The sequence below is a fragment of the Styela clava genome, chromosome 9, assembly GCF_964204865.1.
Source record: "Styela clava chromosome 9, kaStyClav1.hap1.2, whole genome shotgun sequence".
In the NCBI taxonomy this organism is placed as follows: domain Eukaryota; kingdom Metazoa; phylum Chordata; class Ascidiacea; order Stolidobranchia; family Styelidae; genus Styela; species Styela clava.
In genome coordinates, this window is record NC_135258.1 from 12,518,719 (window position 1) to 12,543,323 (window position 24,605).

The 24,605-nt window shown below is 35.3% G+C and overlaps 1 protein-coding gene and 1 long non-coding RNA gene across 2 annotated transcripts; both read right to left on the reverse strand.

Moving 5' to 3' along the window:
- Nucleotides 1-1,557: 1,557 nt before the first annotated feature.
- LOC120339769 (mini-chromosome maintenance complex-binding protein-like) lies at nucleotides 1,558-12,059 on the reverse strand. Its single transcript, XM_039407966.2, has 16 exons — nucleotides 11,879-12,059; nucleotides 9,806-9,888; nucleotides 9,159-9,299; nucleotides 8,671-8,709; nucleotides 8,202-8,303; nucleotides 7,701-7,812; nucleotides 7,103-7,171; nucleotides 6,684-6,790; nucleotides 6,053-6,140; nucleotides 5,322-5,468; nucleotides 4,908-5,025; nucleotides 4,604-4,724; nucleotides 3,840-4,022; nucleotides 3,372-3,500; nucleotides 2,662-2,817; nucleotides 1,558-2,197 (listed from the first exon to the last, which is right to left on the reverse strand). Exons 1-16 carry the CDS (start codon nucleotides 11,934-11,936, stop codon nucleotides 1,979-1,981), a joined length of 1,872 nt encoding a protein of 623 aa, XP_039263900.2. The 5' UTR covers nucleotides 11,937-12,059; the 3' UTR covers nucleotides 1,558-1,978.
- A 3,915-nt stretch (nucleotides 12,060-15,974) lies between these two features.
- LOC120339517 (uncharacterized) lies at nucleotides 15,975-18,176 on the reverse strand. The gene is made up of 2 exons (XR_013477907.1): nucleotides 17,893-18,176; nucleotides 15,975-16,794 (listed from the first exon to the last, which is right to left on the reverse strand). It is a non-coding gene; the product is annotated as an uncharacterized LOC120339517 (long non-coding RNA).
- Nucleotides 18,177-24,605: the final 6,429 nt, after the last annotated feature.

Here is a 24,605-nt window from a genome sequence, read left to right on the forward strand (position 1 = left end):
GATTTTATTTTCTAGTAAATTTGGTGCTTGCGTATTTTGTGCACCAAGATTGCGCACAACCTGAACATAGGATTGTAACAGGTTATGGTTCAGGTTGTGCGTCGTTATGATGCACAGTTTTGACGAAAAAACTAATACAAATATCGAGCTGTAAAAAAAATTGCTCAAGGCTGCAAACTCCACACCCATGTAGAAATGATGGGCAATGACCCCAAGATGAATAATCACAAATAAAAAAAAATTTATGTTTGAAATCAAACTTGGGCCGAAAAGGTCCCCTTATCTGCCGATCTAATAGCGCAACAGATCACACTGTGCGGCTTCGCAGGTTTGAATTACATTACAGGAGAGATGATTACCTGCCAAAGTATTGGTCCACGCGCATCCTGGTCGGCAGTGTTAACATTCACCATCAAAGCACACATGCGTACAGAGTGTCAGCTTTCGCACCAAGACGGAGTGCAAAATAAATTATCTGCATGCCATACTTGAAAATCAATAAAAGGAATCACGTAAAACTAAACTTGATTTTCAAACAGCCACAACGAAGGTTAGCTGGTTAACTTGGATGACTATATTTCAGAAAATCTAAATGTTGTTAGGACGAAAAACGGAATCCAGGTCAAAGGTACAATGATTTCCTCTATCTAACTCAGTGGTTCCCAACCTTTTATGGCCCGTGGCCCCTTTCCGGCGCCTTTTTGCACTCGTGTTCCCCCTGTTTGCCATTCCGAAAAAACTAAACATGTTGGATTGTATTATGTACCAGATACGGTAGGTTGTGGCAAATTCAACTAGGAGTGAAGAAGCTTTCTTGCTAAGTAGTGGGTAAAAATCAGATATGCCACTTCATAGCTGCACTCATTAGCTACGTAGGTTTTTCCTCCGACAGAAACCCGAACTTGGTCAATGTTGCTTTCTTGTCAAATCTAACTCGCTTGGCCAAGAAGCCAAGCCAAGAAACCGTCAACGTCTTTCACTTGGGGATGATTTTTGTCACGGTGGTTTTGGAATTTAGATGGACTTAATGATTCATTTATCATTACGAACGAGCAATGGAGGCATTGAACCGATTGAATTCTATGTCATCTCGATTTACTTTTGTAACACCAAAGCCAATGTAACTGTGGTCCCATTTTGGGCATTGGGAATTCACAAATGGGTTTTTGCGTCTATGATAAGATAGCAAAGGTTATCTCGCAGTCTAGTGAAACCGCCCTTTATGATGAATTGTGTCGTGCCCCCCCCTCCCCCCTGAACTGCTTCGTGTCCCCCTGGTTGGGAACCGCTGATCTAACTAGTTATATAGACGTCTCCACTTCTGCCAAATCCTTAGGAAATAGTTTGTGCATAGATCGGTCGCTTTCAACATCACCAGGAATCCCAGAAACCAATAGCGTTGGATGAACGACAAAATAGACTCCAGATTTATAACTTTTCCTGACAGAGACTATATGCGATAGTTAGTCAAACCAGCATTGATTACAGACCGCTCATCAAAAACTTAACACATCCACACAACCTCCAGAATGTTTCAGAAAAGAAACAACATGCATATACAAAAGTTGGGAACATTTATTACAGGCAATGAGAATGACACTTTTTAATACATTTACTCCTGGCAGTACATTTTTCAATGATATTAACCCATGGAAACATATTTAGATATGATTAATTTTCAAAGTAAACAAATATCAATCCTGCTTGCTAAAAATGAGCTTACAATCTGTGACTTCAGTGTATTACAACCAAATTTTTCAAAGAAACAGTGGCATAAGTTTATCAAAGAGTTTTCAACAACTCAGAAGGACCATATATGGTTTTAGTTTCAATTCCATTTTTAGTTGTAACCAAAACAATGGTATTCCATTCTACAAGTTTGAGATGTAATTTACATTCTTGATTGTGTGTGTGTGTACTATAACATACTTAAATAACTCTAGTCTATGATTGATCAACTGCATTCTGGGCAATGAAATCATGAGCCGTTAAATTGGCTTGTACAGGTAGAGCCAGTTAAACGCTCTTTACGTTTCACTTCCAATGCTTTCACTCTCTCCCATCTTTGATGACTTAAATTCTGTTGTCCAACACTTATACTCAGCAATCGTGCAAGAACCAACCAGGCATGTAAATCATCCGCAGTCACCCCATTTGGGTCTTGTCGTCTGGCCGACACAAAGTCATCTTGAATCGTCTGAAATATAAAAAAAAAATGATATTTTATTGTCCAGGAGCAAAGCCAAAGTCCAGGTGATTGTTTTTTGTTGGGGAGGTGTTTTCACACATTTACTCTGAACAAGGCTCTGTAGAACCATCCACTACTATTTTTGGGGAAGACAGGGTCAATCAACATTGTTGCATTATCTACCAATTTACTACATTACCCCGGGTGAGGTGGTGGGCTACAAAGATCTTTACCACGCAAGCTGATATAGTTACTTTTAATTTTCTAACTACTGTCCGCATTATGACACCACCTAATTATTCAATTGGAGTTCACACACTGACAATATGATTTACTTCAAGTACTGATAAATGAAGACTATCAAATCTAGTTACATTGCCCATTTTCTCTACTTCACACAGTAAACAAATTTTTCAAGCATGTTTAAAAGTCTTCAATATATGGTAAATTTAAGAATTTGTTTAACAATTTACCTTTGTCATTTCTTGAGTCAATTCATAATCCATTAGTTTTATAAATGATATGAAGGATCTGCTTTTATTTAAAAATTCCATAGGACATTGAGAACAGAACGATGCAAAATATTCTTCTATATTTCCTGGGAATCCATCTTTCGGTTTCAACTCAATCTAAATGAAAAGTAAGCTTTAACTCTATGAATTAAGTACAATTTCATTGGTAATGAGAAATCAATGATCTAATTTAATTTTTCTTATAGATATATAATACAAATAGGTATTGTCAGTTGGATAAGTTTAGCATGGAACTTGTGATGTCTTCATCCAACAGTACCCTGAGTTTTTTAAGTCATGACGCATTAACTTTCTGTAGTACAAATCATGGCCAAATGAAAAGAAAATTGGACTGTATTAACAATAAATTTGAACAAGATCAATATTTATAATATAGGCAAATTAAGGCAACAGGTTTTCTCCATATAAATGACCTGGAGGGGCTGAATATTGGATATTACCAGTCGAACTGCTTTCTCAACATTTTTTGACAGATTTTGATAGCGTAAAGGAAGAAAACCAGGTCTCACAAAAGTAAGGCCCAGTAAATACCATAGTAACCTAAAATTTATACACTTTCAATAAGTGGGTATATATAAATTTTCCGAAAGTAGTACAGCATTACAGCTTGACAAAATTTCATAAACTACACAAAAATCTTTTTTTTATACCTGACAATCGCATGGTAGCATAGATTTTCCCTCAGATAAGATCAAGACATTGATATCACAATCAAATGATGCTTCATGAAATTGAAAATTGTAATCCACTTTTTGAAAAGTCAATACATTCTTGAGAGCCTGCAAGAAAATAGTTTTTGTCACAGTTATTTTATACACTCCCATGTCTTTGACTCCAAACAAGGCTCTACATAAGCAGGTACTCATGTGTACGAAACTACTATTTTTCATCAGGACCAGAATATCTTGTTCTGGATTGCCTCCCTAAGTTATTACATCCTGGGTAAGGTGGTGCATGGTTTGAACCCGAGATATTTAACCTGCAATGCAAACAGGTAAATTATATTCTACCTCAAGGCCATCACGTAGAAGTTTCATTCAGCACAAGGATTTAAAAATGTGCACAAATCCTATATACTTTGAATGTTTCATAAATGTTTTACTTTATATAATAGCTACCTGCACATTTTTCACTCCATTTGCATCCATGGTACCGGGTTTCAACATGGTTTCATCCAATACAAGATGTGTACCAGTTGATAATTGAAGTATTCCAGAATCTAATCTATTTGTTGAATAATTTTTCGTTGGTATGAACTTCCCTTCATTCAATTTATCAATTGACATAGGTAAGTAATAGAGCTAAAAATACAATGTTATATAATGGAATAAAATAGACCAAAATTTTAACGAAATTTTCAACATGATATGTTTTGATTGGTGTGCCAATGTGCAGCCGCGTGTTCCTTTCAAGCACAACAACTAACTAATTATAGATTACCGTATATCAAAATTGCAGTATATTGTTATATAATTTTCCGTTAATATTACCCGTTTCCCAATAAATCAAAAAAACATTTAAGTTATCACTATTCCTTAACATAGAAAGTTTTACACATGCGCACAAGTCAGATAATTCCCTGATAAAAGCAAAGTTTGATAATTATTTTTCATTTCTTATTTCCATTTCAATATTTTCATCACATAAAACCACATATAAAAGAATGTTTAACTCAGAGAGCAAGATGTCAATTTTGCATAACTCGAATCAGTCAAACAACGGCCTCATGGAGTCATGGTAGATCCATAGTGCAAAGCAGTATGACCACATTTGCCATGGTTCCACTGATCAGCCTGCGTGGGTTTATTGATTCGAATGCATTCTACCACAAACAAATAAAACTTTCTCACTATCAAGTAGAAAGATATGAAACAAAGCTTACCTTTGTCACTAAATCTTGTAAAAACTTGGACAAAATCCTAGGATATGTTGAATTTGGTGGAATACCAGAAATATTAAGTGAAAATTTACCTAAAGCAAGCATGTCTCGCCTGGAATACACCCTGAAATATGAATAAAAATGTACTCATTTTAGGGCGCAGTACAAATCTGAGGCAAAACTGATATTAGATTTAGCAGCCCCAAACTTACCATACTTTCTCAATTAAGCATGGGTTGAGTAAAAAGACACCAGAAAGCAATGGCAAAATTTGAGAAAAAAATGAAACGGTTATCATTCGACCAACCTTGAAATCAAGTGCAACAACAAATATTCAGCAGCAAGTGAATCACCCAACAAAGCTTTTTCAAGTAATCCCAAAAGACAACTACGAACGGTTGAGGCATCTTTCTGCATCTGAGATCCTGATAGAAGAATATATGATGGTAAACAGATATCTAAAATTAGAATTTTTTCAAAAGAATCAGCTCATTCGCACTCACTCAAAAGTCAAGAAGACTCTAGTAAAATTAGAATTTTTTCAAAAGAATCAGCTCATTCGCACTCACTCAAAAGTCAAGAAGACTCATGTCTGAGCAAACTTAGAGTTACCAAGATTAGGACTTGAAACAATTTTACTTTCATCAATTCTATCTACGTTGTCAACTTTACTCAGTCATGTTTTTTTCCAAATAGATGCGAGAAACAAATAGTATCATACTCTGTTCTGGGAGAATTTCCATAGGAAGAATAGGATTATCATGATTCAATCTCCTCATTGTTAAAGCATGTAGTCTTGGAACAATTGATGCTGGAGGATGATGGGCTTTCTTTTCTTCTGCATCTCCAACATCCATTTCACACATGCCTGGAATCGAACAAGGTGGTAAATATTAACAAAATTGTCAGAGACTTCAAAAATGAGCATGTACCTAAAAGTATAGAGCCTATTCAGTGCGACAGGCTCAGTAGAATAGAGGGAGGGGGATCAGAGCAGAGAAAGAAGTTTTTCTCACTCATTCGATGACTGAACATAGTATGTGTACCAGGTTATGGTTATCAGGTTGTGCGCCATTTTATTGCACATACTTCTTGAGCGCCCAGAATTATGTGCAGTTATGAGTCTCTTCGTATAAATAGAGTTACTTACCATAAATAATTCAAGCAATTATACATTAACAATTGTTCATGTGATCATTGCTGCATACTTGTGAATTTTTAAACATAGAAACTGATCAAAATCAAATTCAGCAAGCATCATCAGCAAGCTATAAGGTTTTCAATGATTGAAATTGCTGGCTTGGTCTAACCCAAATTCAAGTTTTTAAATTGCTAACCCGTGAGGTTTACATAGGCTTACCCTTGAGCTATAGTAACACTGATGCTTACACATAATATGTAAATCTTGTTCAATGAATGATAGTAAGAGTTATTCAATCACAAAAATCATACCATTTTCTTCATTCGTTTGTGCATCATAGATACTTGATAATTCAGGATCGACCGATAATACACCATAAAACTCTATGATTTCATTCACCTTAAAAAGAACAATACCAACATTCCGAATGCAAATTCAAATTGCTTTGACTGTAAACATTGCCAATGACGGTGGGTATCATTGTTCAATAAAAACAGTTTTTAAGCAGTTTTTAGGGTGCTCCCGAAGTATGCGAACCAAGATGGCGGACATCGGAACGTAACATGGGTAACAGGTTAGAGTTAAGCGATAATTTTTTTCCAATTTTCCTTATTTTAGTCCTATTATCAGTTTGAAGACTAGCCAAGAGCCTCCCGTAGTATTTATACCTAAAATTATGGCCTAACCCAAACCTAGCACACATATTACATTCCGATGTCCGTCATCTTGGTTCGCATACTTCGGGAGCCCCGTTTTTAGTTTCAATTTAGTTGCCAATATTCAGACCATTTCTGTCAAAATGCCTGTTGGGAAAAGTTAAGTATAAAGCAAGGCACTAAAATTCAACCGCTCTTATCAGAATTGATAATATAATTCTAACTTTTCTAAAAGCCTAGTAATACCTTTTACATTAATTTTAAAAATTCAATCTGATTTATTTACCTTAAAATCAGCTGATTCATCATAAACTTTTACGAGACAAACAGGACCGTTTTCATCAGGTAAAGGATGATTCTTGTTCAATGGTTCTGCAGCACTACTGCTCCTTCCTTGAAGTATAAAAGAAGAATACATAGATCAAATATGGAATCATGTTCAATATATTCACCGCCGATTTCTTATTCTCAAACAGATAACACAAATCATAGTAGTGGTTTTATAGGAAAAAAGTAATTTTAATAATCTGTATTCTAAGTTAAAATGAAATAACGAGTAGCATCAATTAGATATTTCAGTTTTAATTACTTTTTTACTTTAACTGAAAAGATTGACATCCTCGAAAAGAGATCACCAGACTCACCACCATGAATAATCACAAAGCACCAAGCAGAAATGATTCTAATTGAAGAAGAAAAGATTACCTGAATTAGCAGAAGGCTTGGCTCTCTTGTTGCTTCCAAAATCTCTATCACCTTGATCTTTATTGCCTTCTGAAATATCATCAAGATATATAATATTATATTTATACATGACCATTATTTTGTGCTAAGGCTTTTGATTCACAAATGGGAAGACATGGGACTGATGGGAGCATCAAAACATGTGGGTTTGACGATCTATTGGTTAGAACACTTGGCCTATATTGGTGCCGCAATTCAAAATGCTCGAATTCAAATCTCATGCCCGCCATTTCACCTAGGATGTGGTAAATTGAGCGAGAAGAACCGGAAATATTAGAGATATTATAAAAATAGTAGTTGCTTTTGTGTTAGGTGCTGTTTCTACAAAGCCCTGTTTCAGATTGAAAGTGTAAAAAACAAGTCCTTAAAAATTACCAAAAGGCATTTACCCCTTTTTATCATTTAGCCACAATCAGTTTATCAATTTCCTGAATAAGACAGCTTGAAGAGTATGCAATACTAAGTGTAGTGATTATAAAACCATTACATAATAAAAACTACATATGTTAAATTGAATCAAATCACAGGACCAAACAATTACATGTCAAAAACAGATTACCTTCAACAGTCATTGTGTCATCATCTTCATCACGGCTCCTTTTAATTGATTGTCCACTCGTACTTGGTTCTTCCTTGTTTGGTTTGGTTGAAGTGAACACTGACTTCCATGACTAGAAACAACAAATTTGTTGGGAATAGATAAAAATAGCATACAGAAGAGGCGCTCCAGAAGTATGTGTACCAATATGGAGATAAACAATTTTGTTCGCCTACTTCACATCAAGTGTGCAAAGGGACGGAAGCCTATGGGCAGGGGGTAAACAAACAGTTCCCGAACTCGTTATAGAACTAAAGGACATTCGGAATAAAATTATGGCCTAACCCTAACCTGGTACACATACTACGGAGGTAACCCAAAAAAGTTTTAAAAGGTATTGTTGCATCCTGAGCAATATCTAAAATTTTGAACAATTTCCATCATCAGAGTATTTGATCAAATGTGGATATTGCAATTTGTAAATGTCAGTAATATGAAAGCAGATCCAATGTTAAAATTCACCTCTTTAACCCAATCTGTCTCTGCAGGTATAGATACACAATATAGAATTTGTCTCATTCCTGTCTTGTTTTTATCTGAAGACATATCAATGTCATAATCACCCTGCAAAAAATAAAGGTAGAAACATCAGGTGATTGCAGGTCTAGCAAACATCAGTGTCAATTATAAGAATCCACGCACATATTGTCGCATAATAAATATAATATACTAAAGTTTAGATGACAATATTGTCAATTATTATTAAAAGCTGTCATATTGATAAAATCAATTTATGCCTCATCAATCGATTTGAAATACCTAAGTAAGAGTGTAGACAACCCATTTAAAAAACAACAGGACCAGACCCCATCAATGAATTAACATTAGCACTGTACTATAAACTAGCCTACTACCAACAGAGAGAAAAAAAACTTATTTGTAGAAACTGAACCTTCAATCAAATACCATATTGACATAATTTGATACTCACTGGTCCAATCAAGTCCTGGAAGCAACTGGTCTTCATCACCTAGACAAGCCAAACAAAAACAATATGAATGAATCATAGAGTTGATGATTCAATGCAAAAAATTTTATTATCATGCAAACTTATGTAAAAAATAAAAAATAAATTCATGCTTATACTAGAGGTAAATAGATAGGAATAGTTAGCTAATTTGATATGGTTTCATACAAAAATATCTGGTAATATTTCCAATATCTCAATGTTATCACTTATCAACTTAAGTAATGTTCAAGCTCTTATTTTAGATGCTACACTGTATTACAGAACCTTCATATTTATTCAGCAGATAGGATTGTTTATAAATTATAGGATAAAATAATCATAAGGCTACCATTTCCGCTTGTTCAGTTTCAAAAATCCCCTCGGACACGAATTATTCGTCACTGGATTTGTACCTCTGAACCCAGTCTGGGTAATTATGGTAGTGGATACCAGTTATTATTACAACTTACTGTTTCACCCTTCACTTTATCTGTGATATTGTAGGTTTCGAGAAAAAACTCATTGTCGAATGTGTCTTGCACCATACATCTGAATCTAACGAGACAGTTAGGCTGAATTTCATGAATCGGTTTGTCATTGAGAGAAGGAACCTAGAACAGTAGAAAGAGAAGCGTGCTAAAATTATCCAGTACTGTGTTAAATTTTTGTATCTAAGTAGTTTAAAATGAAGGCTACTGCAATCACATATGGAATGATAGTATATATAATATATCAAAAAAGTACAACAATATACTCTCTGATTCCAAATATATTGACCAAAATATCTGCTTTTCATACAGCGTAAATAAGACCAAGCGATCAAATGCTGAACTCTATTTTCAATTCATTAATCTGGAAGGTGTTGGGTGTTGGATCCAGGTAAGAACCATGGTTCGAATTTCAGAGATTTAGAAAATATTGATTCGGATTATGCAGTAGGCCTAATGAACAAAACAACCAACAAAAGCTTATATTACAGGTACCGGTATACTATTTGTCACATTTAAATGACTGCACAGACGGATAGATAAGCTATAACAATTACAAAATTATGAGTTAAACATGCTTGAAAATTAAACAAGTTTTCATATAAGACTACAACACTGCCATAACTCACCACTGATATATTTTCTTCATTACTCAAACGTGATTCAAAATATTTTGCAACTTCTGAGATCCAATCATCTTTACTGCGATTTTCTATAGATTTAAAACATCAGTAAACATTTGAGCGGCAAATATAACAGTGTTATGTAGATATTACAGTATTATTACTGTATTAGGGTATGTTATTCTTCAGATCTTGTTTGGTCTGTTGCTACCGTGTTTACCCGAAAATGGTACCTAGCCTGAATTTTCAATATGATATTAATATAAGCCCTCCCCTTAAAATAAGACCTAGTCGATAGCAAGAAATTTGTAATACATGTTTTGAATGAAATTTATTACGGTACCCTGGTACCGGTACGGCGGTACCCTGGTACCGGTACGGCGGTAGCCAGTTATTTGTTTTCAGACGCATGCCAGCATGGACTTGATAGTGGAGAAAGCCCTAACCAACCAGCGGTTACATGGACCAACCCTAAAAATTTCACATCACATTTCTGTTTGGCATTAATGAAGCAGTTTCAGCGGTAAATGCAAGTCACAATTTTGTTTGGTGCCATTTTATATAGTTACCGGTACCGTACGGCGTGTACCTACTTCGCTCAGTCGCTAGACCCAGTTACCAGGTTACGGTATCGTACCGTAAAAGCGCCTAACTTCGGACAAAATTACTATATTTTCGTCAATAACTCGGCCATTTATTGTCCAAACGGTGCCAAAATTGCTCGGTAAAACATTCGTGCGGTAATTTAGATTCCCTGCAAATTTCGGTTCAATTGGACTATTTTCACTATTGAAATAATCTATTTTTCTTGCCATCTGACCGTTATCATTCACTGCCCTAACTTCGGACAGTCATTTTCTTCACTGCGTAACCGCGACGCTCAGAGAGAGAGGCTTCCGATGCGGATGACGTAATCACGTCGTTGCGTGAAGATAAGACGCTCGATCGTCGTCGTAACGTAACATTAACGTCACGACGAAAATGCATTATTTGAAACTTCCGTCGTCCTATGTTTACATCTTTCGTTCGTTACGTCAGATAAGTATTACAACACGTTAGTCATTTTAATCAGGAAATACATACGTAAATATATCTGATGCAAACCGTTTCAATCCACAATGAAATATTTTAACGGGCTTCTATCGAAGTCTTTGAAGTATTAATATTCTCGACGGATAGCTTGGTTTATTCTGCGCGGTAATCTTTATAAGTGATAATTTATATCAAACACACGGTGAATCCGATTGTAAAGTTTAATTTAAAGTTCAACCTAATTTCGTTAACATATAAGTCCCGTTTATTTGTTGATTTTTAACTTCGAGTGAATAAAATTCACCCAGGCCGTATTCAAATAACTGTCATTTCGACTACTAATCATAAAATAATTGTTAAGTCAGTACACTGTGCCATACGGACGTTTGATTTTTTACAGTTTTATATATTCGATTTTTAACGTCATCGATTAAGTGTGACATGTATTTTTATTAATGTAATTTTGGCATATATTCACACATGGACCGAACAAAATACAAAAATATTACATTGGAATGCCGTCTTTATCTTAACGAAAATTGTCATATTGGCGCCGTTGTGTCTGGCGTCAAAATTCATTTCCGCGACGCAGTGTGACGTCGTGTCGGAAGTGAGCGAAAAATAATCTACGTGAGGTTGACGTAACTGTTGACGCTGCGTGAAATCTTAATATTCTTACGGAATTTATAATTCAGAATTTTAGGTTTTATTTAAATCTCGTACGACATCTTGCGATCACTCAAATAAATTATATACATTGTTATCGCCCTCTACCGAATGATGGTATTTTGACGATGATAGCTTTAGTAGGAGCGACGCTCTGCGCCGTTGAATGCCGGGCAGTCAATTTTCGGCAAAATTGCCGTTTTTGTACCAAAAAAATTATAATGCCACATTAAAAAGATGAGAATAGATGTAGATATAACAGCGCTACCTATAATATTTGAAATTAGCAATATATGCCCCGTTTTAGCCAAGATATGGCCGTTCAAAAATTTTGTCCGAAGTTAGGAACTGTCCGAAGTTAGGCGCTTTTACGGTACTCACCGAAAATATTTTGAACAATGCTTAACGGTTTCTTCTGCCAGTTCTCTATGCAAGGCATGATGTCGCAGGCTTCTTTAAGTTTACGGGTATGTCTTCGGCAAACACAGAATTAAGGGGAAGTCAGTAGGCTATTTCTGTACTCTGAGCGATGAACAATAATAACACGTGCCAAGTGGATGCATATCAACAACCAAACGGATTATAAAAAAATATATACAGGGAACCTTTTACCGCGCGAAATATCAATGTTGCCATTTCCTTGAGTAATATTCATGTTCCGTTAGGATTCATATAATGAATTTATTATTATATTTGTTGTATTTTTATGCAGGCTCATTTGTAATTTCATTAGAAAAAAGTTATACCTGATAGTTTTATTTAATCTCAAAAAAAAAATTGGAATGTGTGCGATAATTCAATAGTAACTATAGAACCTGGCAACAATAATCACATACATATGCCATTAAACATTCTACTCGCAGATTCATCTTTCATTTTCCTGGTCGTCTCGCGATGATAAAATCAATGCAACAGCTAACTTGTCCAACAATAATGGTATCCACATCGATTTAATTTGCAAAGACTGATGAATCATCCATGTTAAATTTGAACTCATCCTAGTAGTCGACAACCTCTATTATAATTTCGGGTCCAAAATTAATGTGAAAAGATGGGACCGCTGCACCTGTTGCAATTGTGGTCGTTCGTGGAAATTCGATATTGATGTTGGAAGCATTGGAACGGATACGATGATTTTAAATTGAACTTATCGAGAACGACAAAAGGACCCGATATCCCAATCCATGATTTGTGCATAGACTGCTATGGAACATTCAATCTATTTACCGAGCTTGTTTTTTAGTAACACTTTTTGTCACTGTGTTATTTCTGCAATGAAATTGAACTAGGCGCTCAGCATCACCATTTCACGTCAGCGAGTGTTTTTTATTCCATAGTTTTGTAGGAAAAGCACTGTTGTGTTACAAATACACGTCTCACATCCGTTTGTTGTTGTTTTGTTTCTATCAGAGTGACCAAATAAAATTAACTGATTGATGAATATGAAAACCTTGCTTCAACCTTTGATAACCTGTATATTCCCATAACTCATTCTCCTACCTCAGTACCACACTGCCCTATTTTATTTTATTTTTTAATTATAATTACATACACTGATTCACGATATGGGAAGAAATAAACTTGACTATGACTATATTTGATATAATATGGACTTGGTGAATTTGGCTTTGGTGAGTAAAGTGTAGCCCACCTCTTCATGCATCCAACTTAGCAATTTGGCTTTAGAAGACTCCAACTATAATCAGCTTGACGATATCTTTTCAGAATTTTTTTTCTACAATTTCACTCCTGTCAACTAAATCGGTATCCAGTTCGGCAATCCTTACAAAATTATTAATATATACGGTATATGGTAAGGCAAAAATTTTTTTTATTAATACATGTTTTTGTATATATATTTCTCTTTTTACCAAGTAATATATCTTGTGTCTTTTTTACTCTCGTCTGATATTATTTTGTCTGCATCATTGTATGTATGCGTGTCAAGAGTCTTGAGCAAACGCGTAGGCTACCACTTCTTTTGACAATACCTCAATAAAAAAATGTACGTTTTAAACCTTACTCAAGGTTTTGTTCGCCCTTCTGATTCCGTAATCGATTGTTTTTATCAAATATTTATCTGTTTTCATCAATTATTGTCTTATTACCGTCTTTCATCTGATTATGAAGTCAAAACAATCCTATACTCATAAACATTGATTCCATCGATCTGGAACCCAAAATAAGGACGACTGGAAAAATTCCTGCATTGTGAGCAGAAATAGCTTGCTTTCCTGGCCTTCAGGCTAATGTCACAATTACAGACGTCACAGTGTGCAAAGCACTCATCTATCAAGCCTCGTTTAACTTTGAATTTTTTCCTGTAGGCTACTCCTGTACTCACCAAAAACGTTCTTACATTTGCTCATTTTGAAATTTAGGCTAAAATAACCACCACCACCACGACAAAACGTAAGGATCGCCACACTAACAATGCTTCATGCCTATCTGTGCCTTGCTTTTTCGTGTTCCAAATAAGAATGTGTGCTTTTATGATGCCACAATAAATCTTTGGCGATAAAACAAACAACACAAAGCTTCCTTTATGATGTCCAAATAAGACAAAATAAAGACAAGCAAGCCAAATATAAGGGCGCAAGCTAAAAATAAGAATAAATCTCAGGAATAAGGACGGTGTGGATTCCCTGCTTATAAATCAAGTCTGTCGGTCACTTCTATCGTAGAACTTATAATGGCATTGCTGGTTATGAATTCTATCACCATTTTACGCCGATTACAATTTGTTCATTGTTTTAATATAGAAGAGTTTATATCATTCGCTGACACGTTAAAGCAGGGGTGGACAATTACTTTCCTGAGTGGGCCGGATGCGGATATTAGACTTGGTTACTGGGCCAGAGGATTTTTCCTTATCCTCGAAAATGCTCAATTGCCCAATTGTTGGGGCATTCACGAAAAAAAATTGCGGGCCTAAAGTTTTTGAATGGCATAAATAATTCGGATGAATGATTTTGCACATTATATTCAGGTGCTTTTTATGGACCTTTTCCAGACCCTTGACACCAAAAAATTCTCCCTATACTTTATTACTGCAAAAGTGTAGATGCCTATTTTTCAAGTGTTTTAAAGAGTTGACGCTTACAAACTGATTTACATGCTCAAACTCTCAATTTTATCAAAATATACAACCACGTGCCGCTTATACGTACTAATCGTTTTAGCCGAGTCTATCGCAGTTTTCCGGATACTAATTTTTGATTATTGCAACTAAACTGAAGCTAACTGAAAGACATGGTGACAATTAAAATACATCATTTACAACTAATTTTTGAAATCGCAACTAAAAACCGACAAATACCACGCAAAATCTCAAAAACTAGGCAATGTTTACAACCATGTTTTTATATCTGTCTGAGCAACTGCAGTGTCTAAGCGGCTGCAAAAATTTTAATTGTTACGTCATCGTAAACTTTTTGCTGCTTTGTCATTGTTACGGAAATAACCGAGGAAATCGATGGTCGGAGAAACGTCCATGCGTAGGGAATTAAGGTATTTACTTTAGCTGACGATCCGTTATCGATATTTTCGAAGGAATGTCAATTTATATCATCGATACCTTCAACGGAAATTTATATTCATACAAAAGCATAGTCATAATTTCAGCAGTCACAAGTGGGCCGGATGAAAACCCAGGTGGGCCGGATCCGGCCCGCAGGCCGTAATTTGCCCACCCATGCGTTAAATTATATACACATGTATAATTATTTGCGTATACTTTCAAACCAGAATAAATTCTAAATATCAGCTACTAGAATTTCAGTGACTACTCGACCCGGGCCTCGGGTGCATGTTGCGGATTTTCGCGTTGTGTCATTTACGGCAGAATAACCCAAATATTTTCATTGATTTGATACTGATTTATGGACGACATACAATGGATAGCCCTGAAAAAACTCAGAAGTACTAGACAATGAAAACTGCAACATTGAGTAAGTCTCCCAAATCAAACAGTGGATAAGCAGTGGCGGATTGCAACCCCTAAACGGCGAGTAAATTCAATTCACAGGCTATCCGAGTTTGAGAAGCAGCGCTCCCTAGTTTAAGGAGTCAAGTCCCGACTTGCAAAACGAGTCTCGAGTCATAAAAAAATCATAAACAACAGCGAAATCAATACTTATGAGTCACATTGACACTGTAAGTCTGAACTTTTTATTTCAAGAATCTAACTACTATTTAAGCTAGTAATCGAAAGTATTCACATCGGTATTATCACTTCCTATTTGTTGCTGTAACAATCTAATGAATTTCAATGACATCAATCGATGTAGAAAATCTTGCTTTTCCGGATTGGTTTCTCCAGGCTCACTAGCAATTTTTTTCGAGTCTTAAGGAAAATCTCCCAGGTGCTTAACCGAGTTCGAGACAAGCCATTACGTTCCCTTTACGAGGACATTGAAAACATGGCGCGAGTTTCCCCAAAACCAGTAGATAGTTGCTATCAGAGCTAATGAATACATACATACAAGAGAATTTTATTTCGCAAAACAACAAACTCCAACAAGCAAATATATGCAATACCGAACATAAAACTCACAGTTCGGATTAAATTATTTATGTTGGTCAGTTTACAAGGCCGGCGAAAGTCATCGAGGCTCCTGGCCCTCCAAGTTCAATGTATTTTGAACATTCATGTGGCAGTAAAAGAAGAAAAAAATACGGTAATAAAAATACGATGTAATTTAAATATTATGAAAACGATATGGATAAAATTGAGTCGACACTATTTCGAGACACATGGAAGATTTAATACTGTTGAGGTCATTTGATTAAAGTCGGTCAGTTAAAGAAAATATGGAAGTCATTTCAGATCAAAATAAGATTGACACAAATTCAACACAAAAATTGCTACTACAAAAACTATTACGTATTGCTTAGAAGGACACGACAATTATGTACTTTGTGATAGACTAATTAAGAGCCAGGGTTCAGTCAATCGATTCAGTAGAATGGAAGTACGCCGACGATTAGAGCGTCTTGTCCAAATTGAAAAAAGCTGATAGAGGATTGAAACAGGATTACGAGAGATAATTCAATCTTCAATATACTTGGAGGAGAACCTTATTCACCGAATAACAGATTTATATACATGTTACCCAAGTTATGGCATGTTATTATGAATAAAAAACATAGTTTTTCCATGTCAAGCTTCCTCTGTCTGTTGATTCCTTTGCCAAGGTCCCCAGCTGTTGTTACTGAAAACCTTCACATTCGCATATTTGAAAAAGTAAGCCGTCAGTGCAACGAGAACTGCCAGTGCCACCCATGGTAGACTCGTACTGTAAAATAGTATAGTTATGTTCATTTATTATCACTTGATTTGTATTCAATGTCTTATTTGTAATCGAGGTCATATTTATTACGCTGCACAACTTTGAAGTGATTGCGGCATAATATTTTTAAATAATTACCCCGACTAGAACGGTTAAAAACTGACTGATATGGGAAGAAGTATTTTTCACGCGTGGCTCATGTCATTGTATATAACAGGGATGGCGAACCTTTTTCAATGAATGGGTCAAAAATGGGTCGCGGAGCAGAAGAGAGTGGGTCACAGATATTTAATCAAAGTTTGATATCTGTAAGAAACTTCTGAAACAAATCTTATAAGCTTTTGTTGGTGTTGGTGTAGTTTTGGGCTTCACTTATGCAGCGCTTCTAGCAGGGACTTTTTATGGCACTCGATTTTATGAAATTATAGTACGAAAAAACGCATATAAATTACCAAAAATGTTAAGGATGATAAAGAAAATTATTTTACGGTTCCAAAGAGTTTGGAGGGAATTCCACTCTGATAGTGTTATATTTTTCGAACAGCTTTCAACCACATTAAAGCACTTTTACTCTTCCCCATCGTTATTTCAGATTTCTAAGTTTTTATTCCGAGTCTGAATGATTTTTTTTCAACGGTATTGTAGTCGAGAAACTAATAAAATGCAACTTAGTAGCATCTAGCTCTCGTATAACCCCCAAAACAGTCTGCAGATGCGCTTCCGAAAGAGACAAAATATTGCGAGAAATGAAAAGATCAATTGCGTTGTTATGTCAAAAACGATATCAGAGCCAATAGCTGAAAAACGGTACACAGCGGTGCAGACATGCGTCAAAGATTAGGGGTTTTGAAAATTACCATACCGACCAATAAATAATAATTTGAATATGAGCGATCGCAGCCCTGACTGCCCAACTGACGATACATTATAATAGTTCAAGTATTGTTAAATTAATTTAAGGTCGGTTTTATCAATTTTGAGTACTGATATGATAGCATTTTTTTTATTTTATTTGTGCATTGGCGGGTCACGAATAAAACTCGGTGGGTCACTTTGTGACCCGCGGGTCAGTGGTTCGCCATTCCTGGTATATAATATACTTACTGAAAAATTCCACAATCATGATCATCTTCCGTGCCACGTATTGTTTCATTTGTTGACATTGCTTCTTTTGATTTTAGTTTTTCAATTGTAAAGAATATTCAACGTATAAACGTGAAAGTTTTATGAAAATTTTAACCAAAAAAATATTACTGCGTACGAATAGAGGTAATAGTGTAGTTAATACAGTCTCAGCCTGCTAAATGTTGCATATCTCGCCTTTTCAACCAACATAGAACGGTTGAAACTATTAACAGTTTGTATATATATTATCTCTCCCGACGGACTTTGGTGACTTCTACAATTCTACATGTTTCGACAACTTCTGAAATTTTTGCAACATCCCTGCAGGCTACAGTCGTATAGGCGACTCTGATTATTCTGCGGAGTTAATAAGCCGAATCATGGATTATATGCATATCTATCCAGTTATTGACAATTAACAAAAAGTCGATAAAATGGCATCGTCAGTATGTATTCTTATATTCGCGTTGACAGGCGTTGCCAAAAATTGATAGTAAGTTTTGTAAGTAAGTTATTCTAATTTACTGGTCCAATGAACAATATAAAGGAACGTTATGACAGGTCGGATAAGGGCATTAATGCAAAGTTGAATAATGTTGTTTGGAAACTGATGTACATGATTAGTTTATGATAGGGGCAGTCAGCAGCAATCTAGTAACACGCCATGAAATATTCCATTATTAGACCCGAAAACGATTATTTCTCGCCAGCGGTCACGCAAACCACCAGCGGTCACACAAACCACCCTATGGCCGTTTAGCACAAATCAAGATGCATCCCGTGGATTTTTTTTTGTTAAATATCGAGTCTCATGGAACTCAGAGCAATGAGGTGAGGAGGTGTATACGTCAATGTTTAGAGCCCTGTTATTTTTGAATGAATGAACGAGGCTCGCCCGACCTTACTTCCATATGCCACTCTGCGACAGCGAGAAGTAAAAATGTACTTTCGTACTTGAAACTATTTTTGCGTGGTTAAATCGTGCTGGCGATTGAAATTGACGTCGAAATTTCCAAAAGAAAAAAGTATGTCTTATGTTTCAAATCTCATTTTAATTTTCGACAACCTTCCTGGATTTCCGTCCTATGTGTTTGTCTTGTGTAAGGTATTGTTATATTTTTGTACCATAGTGGGGTTCAATAATCTTTAAATTGTCAATAAATCTCATTTTATACCGTACTTTAACCGTAAATATATATATACTACTACGATTTAACGCTGTAACAATAAATACTGAAATAGGTTGATCATTTGTTTGTCTGTTCGTGTGAATCAGTGTGTTAAACAGATGCCTCGATTCGCACAACGTGGTATGGTTATATAAGTCCTATGTATGACCAAGGCTACTCTAGCCCACAATTTGCCATCCCACAATTTCGCGGTGGTCATAGGCTTATTCGTGCATATATTTACAGCGATTAGGGGATTTTTAGCAGGGCATACCTAATGAATTCAGACATGGGACTAATACCACGATCTTTTACATCAAAACCAATCTCGTTAATCAAATTTGCAGCACGCTAAACTAAAATGTGGGAACAGAATTGTGGACCAGGGTAACCAAAATTGTCTGATGGCGTAACCAAATTGTGGGATGACGTAACCAAGCACTACAACATAATTCCGATGTGTCTATATGTCTCAGCTATATCTGTAATGAAAATTGTAATAGACGACGCAATGAAAAAGCTCGCTTCTCGACATTAGATTATTCAATATCTAGAGAAAATGTGACTTCATCTCGAGGCACCATTTACCGCGAACGAAGCAGTGCGTGCACATGTGACGAGTAAAAAGTTGTATATTGCGAGAGATACCGAAGGCCAGCTAGGATGTCGTGTTTGCGACGGATAGCGGACGCCTTTTCTGCTACAATTTGCGACAAGGCACTTGTGCGAGCGAGGATATTTGGCACTGACGGTTATCAAAAAAACTAAGCTCGCAAACGCTTCGATACCCGTGACAACTTGCGTATTGCGTTAAGTAAAATAGAGCTGTGTATTGAAGATATAATGAAAAAAGAAATTTCAGTTTCATCAATCTCACTGAGTCAATGGACTGTTTCTAATAAATAGTTGTCTGTATTTGAGTCAAACTGTACTAACATTAAAAACACATTTTGCGTTTTTTAGGATTGGGTCGCGAGTATTCATAAAACTCAGATTTGGGTCGCGCTCGAAAAAGTTTAAGAACCACTGGTCTATGGCTAGAGGACATACGCAATTTTGCAACTTGTCTATATGTACCAGTCCTGAAAACCAAACAATCCAAAATCCCCAAAATAGCTAATCTGTTTCAATTACATTATTTTTTATGTTTAAAAATATATATTCCATCAATATAACACGCTCTGCACATCACCGAAATAAGACTAAAGTTAAATATAAAGAATAAAACAGTAATGTACTCTTATATAAAAGTCAACCAAGGTGAATTGGACTCAGACCAATGACATTAAACAACATGATGCGCAACTCCGGCATTTTTGTCCGAAGATCGTATTCGATAGCACGCTCCAATGCACATACTTGACGAGACGAAAACGAGCGGATGTGTGCTGCTTTCAAGGCGTAGCACGAATGGTGTTCGTGCCTGCTTTGACAGTTGTTGTCGATTTTATTGATATTTTTGAAAGTTGGGGTAAAAAGAAATCGGTAAAAGGTAAGGTGAATACTATTGTTGTATATCACACCCGGGCATCGCACTGTTAAGTACATGTGGGAAAGCCAGCCTTTGTCAAATACTACGAAGTTATTAATTCAGTACGGTACGTAGTTGCCCATTTGCCGAAATTACATATTTACTTACCCCTTATGGTTTCAAATAGTTCATGCACCTCCAGTTAGATTTTTTTAATCAGTGAGGATATATACTCATTGTTGATTGCTGCTCATTGTAACATACTATTACGCATTCACTTTTATTTGCGTATTGAATCAAAGTGTTAACAAGTTCACCTAACATTTCACTCATACCGGTCTATATTGTATAGTCTGATTTCTCAAGTATTTGGAGCCACGAATGCTTGTAATTTTCTGACTAAACCCTTTTATTAGTTGGTTTATATACCAAATTCAGTAAAATATTTTTTAAATAAAACATGAGATATTGGATTTATTAGCTTTTCCATTCTGAATCATATAGACTGCTTTATTTATTCTTAACGAAAATTAATAAATCTCCTCTCTTTCTTCAGATGTGAAAGTTGTGGACAAACCTGTCTAAGCATTGTGAGACTCTTGCAGCACAAGAGGCAATAGCAGAAATAGTAAGTATATCAATCAAGAAATTAAGCCGACATAAAGCAAAACTTTCAACTATTCGTCTAATCTCAATTTCCTATTATTTATTCACAGGACAACTATAGCAGACGGGGAGATATCAGAAGTCTGGCGACATATCAGTGACAGTGTGATTCCAAGAAATATAATGCAATTGAAAATAGAAAATTGCAATAGAAAAACAACCTATGGAGGCATGCAAAGACATTTGACCCTCTGGTAGAGTTGTGTATGGCCCCCACATCCTGCAGGGCTTGGGGAAAATAACTAAAAATTCCAAAGCGTAAGATTGCATAAGCGGTCTTATTTGTAAAAAGGCACAAAACACGCCAGACATACTTAAAACAGCTTTGGAAATGAGGATTACGGGTACCTCACTGCACCTGTGTTATATTTGGTTCATCAACTTTTGGTAGTACTATAGAAGAAATTTCGGAAGGGGTATAACCATCATTCATGATAAAATACTATCATATATTTTTTGAACAACTTCAATCTAGACCAGGGGTCTCAAACTCGCGGTCCCAGAGAACTTCCAGTGCGGCCCTCGAACGCTTAACAATAATTGTAATAGTATTTTTGAAGTTTTTTTTTTTATCTAAATGTAATAGATTTTTCAAACCTTCTAAAGTGAAATTGATTATTCACACAGAAAACAATTTACTGAAAGTAGTTTTGGAATATTAATTTTTTTGTCCACATTTTGACCCAATTAAGAATACACATCAAGCTAGCAAAAGAATACTTGAATAAAACACTTGAGTAATTAAATTAAACGCAAAGTACATGAAGAAGGTGGCATTTTCGAAGAAAATGGGAGTTGTAACATTTCTGCTCTTCATAAAATTCTGAAGCACATTGTTTAATTTGTCATATTTCCGTCAATACAATCAAAAAACACAATAAGCTCAGCAGTCAATATGACAAATTCGAAGACCAACTTCGAACAGAAAATTTCCATGTGTTTGTATATTAATATAATTATACAACGACTTAGTTACTAAAAATCAATGTCAATAATAATTCAAGCAATCCTATGCCACGCAATGTAGTGCGAAATGTCTTGTCGAAAAAATCTGTCATTTGTTTTTTTACTGATCTATACATGAAATGATAAAAGTAACTTTTTTGCATTATTGGAATTAATTAAACATTCGTAAAGATCCAGATAAACCCATGATCATGTGGCCTCGTTAGTTAGAGTTGGTACTATAAAATCATTTCAGACTGGCCTTAGTATGCTGGTGACACAAAAAAGATGCCAAACGCCAGGACAAATGTAATTATTAAAACATTGAGTTTATACTGTAGTATTTTTGTTAATTTTAGGTTCATATATTTAGATTAAGTTATTTTTAGTGTATGTATTATTCTTTCCTTATTCAAAGCTTGTTCAAAAATGATTTTGATGGTTGTACATAGAATTTTACGATTTTTTATAATAAATACTGTAACTTGCAAATGTTGCAATAATAGTGGAATGCAAATATTAATATGTAATTGCATTTGAAATTGAAGAAAATAATAAAACTTAATCCAACTGTTTAGTTGCATCACAATATATGTCACAAACTAAAACTATCTTAAAAATATCTTTTAAGTATACATTATCAAAAACTGTTTGCGGCTCTTTTTACAATTTTCAAAATGCAATGCGGCTCTCGAAAACCCATGAGTTTGACACCACTGATCTATTCTAGACGATTCAAGCATTGCTTTGGGAAATTATATCACTTCAATTAAATTGAAATAATTTCGCTATATTAAATACAAAATCGTTGCTATCATAAAGGTAAACCAATTCAGCCACTCGAAATATATTGGCCTTCACAAAGAAATGGAGGCAAAATTGAGAGTTCATGAGCTATGAACATTTGTTCTTTTCTTTGTCTTGAACTTTCCATACTCCACAGCCCCTATTAATTTTAATTACCATGTGATGGTCATACATATCTTTAACTTGTATTTTCTGTCATGATGTATTATCTCAATGTGCCAAACTATTAATTAGTGTGCATATTCTGCTTCCAGATGACATAAATGTATTGTCATGTTTATTACCTCAGCTTGGAGTATTGACAAGAAAAAGGTGCCAGTAAATTAGGTAAAAAAATTTTCAACTCATTGTTATAATCAGAATTCACAATCAATAGGAATTATAAACAGCCAACAATCAGTGAGAATTATATGCGAAATTCCTCAGAATAAATTTGTCCAAAATCGGAGGAAGGCAAAAAATATAGGTGGTTTCCATCCACACAAGCATTTTAAGAAGACTTGCTCGAGCCAAACTAAATGAGCATCGTCAGGTGATCGGTAAGGCTGCAAGTTGAATTCAGCCCTGCAACCTCCTGCATAGAAGATAATATTAATTAGTGGGCTATGAGCTAAATTCCTAAATTTAAACAAACCTATCTACGATGCATTATGTACCAGCAATGTTACCTACGATTAACTGAATATGTAATATGTCTAATAAATTCACCTACGAAAGCAAGTTCGATAGGTGCAAACTTTGTGTTATGGAATTGTATCGCAGCACAGTTTTGTATGACACCCTCTTTAAATGAAATTTCAATGATTAAGCGCAAACATTAAAATTACTAACTTTGAACTTTGTCATTATCTGCAAAATGTTCCACACAAATCTTTCCGCTATCGCGTTTGTAATCTTCTCTGATAAAAAAAAACGTCTATGATGTCCAGAATTGCTCTTTACAGCTTGCCTGTTATTCCAGCTTTCCAAGTAAGCAAAACTTCTTAGATATAGAGATTATTTTGTTTCGTTACAGGCGCAAAAAGGCAGGTACTACACGTAAAAAAGACGCCGAGTAGCAAAAGCGAGCGGAAAACGGACGCGAAAGGCGACGAGAAATATGTGCATTGGAGCGTATCATGAAATACAATGTTTTGCCTGTAGTCTTATGGAGTGACGTCAGAGTTGCCTATCATGTTGTTTAATGTCATTGCTCAGACAGTAAATATCACAAGTACACGCCTTCCTATACAGTAGTATAAATTGAAAATTATTAGCGCTAAGCTAGAATCTGAGATGCAAAAACTCGAAAATCCTTCGCCTAGGTTATTTTGCCTTTGTGACGTCACAATAGTCCTGCGTTAACAATGATAATTCATTATGACGGAACAATTGAACAAATTTGCATATCATACAAAATTTCTATTTTTATGGGTTTCGGAATTCTTAAAATAAAATCTGAGTTAACAGACAGGTGCGCAGCATTACATAAATACCTATTTTATGAAAAATTCAAAACCGCCCAAAATGACTTGCGCAATTCGGTTATTAGCGTGACGATATGTGAATTCAAATTTATATGTATTTATATATTTTATTATTTATTCAAAAATATATGTATATGTAAATTCAAATTTTAATGGAACATTTTATTT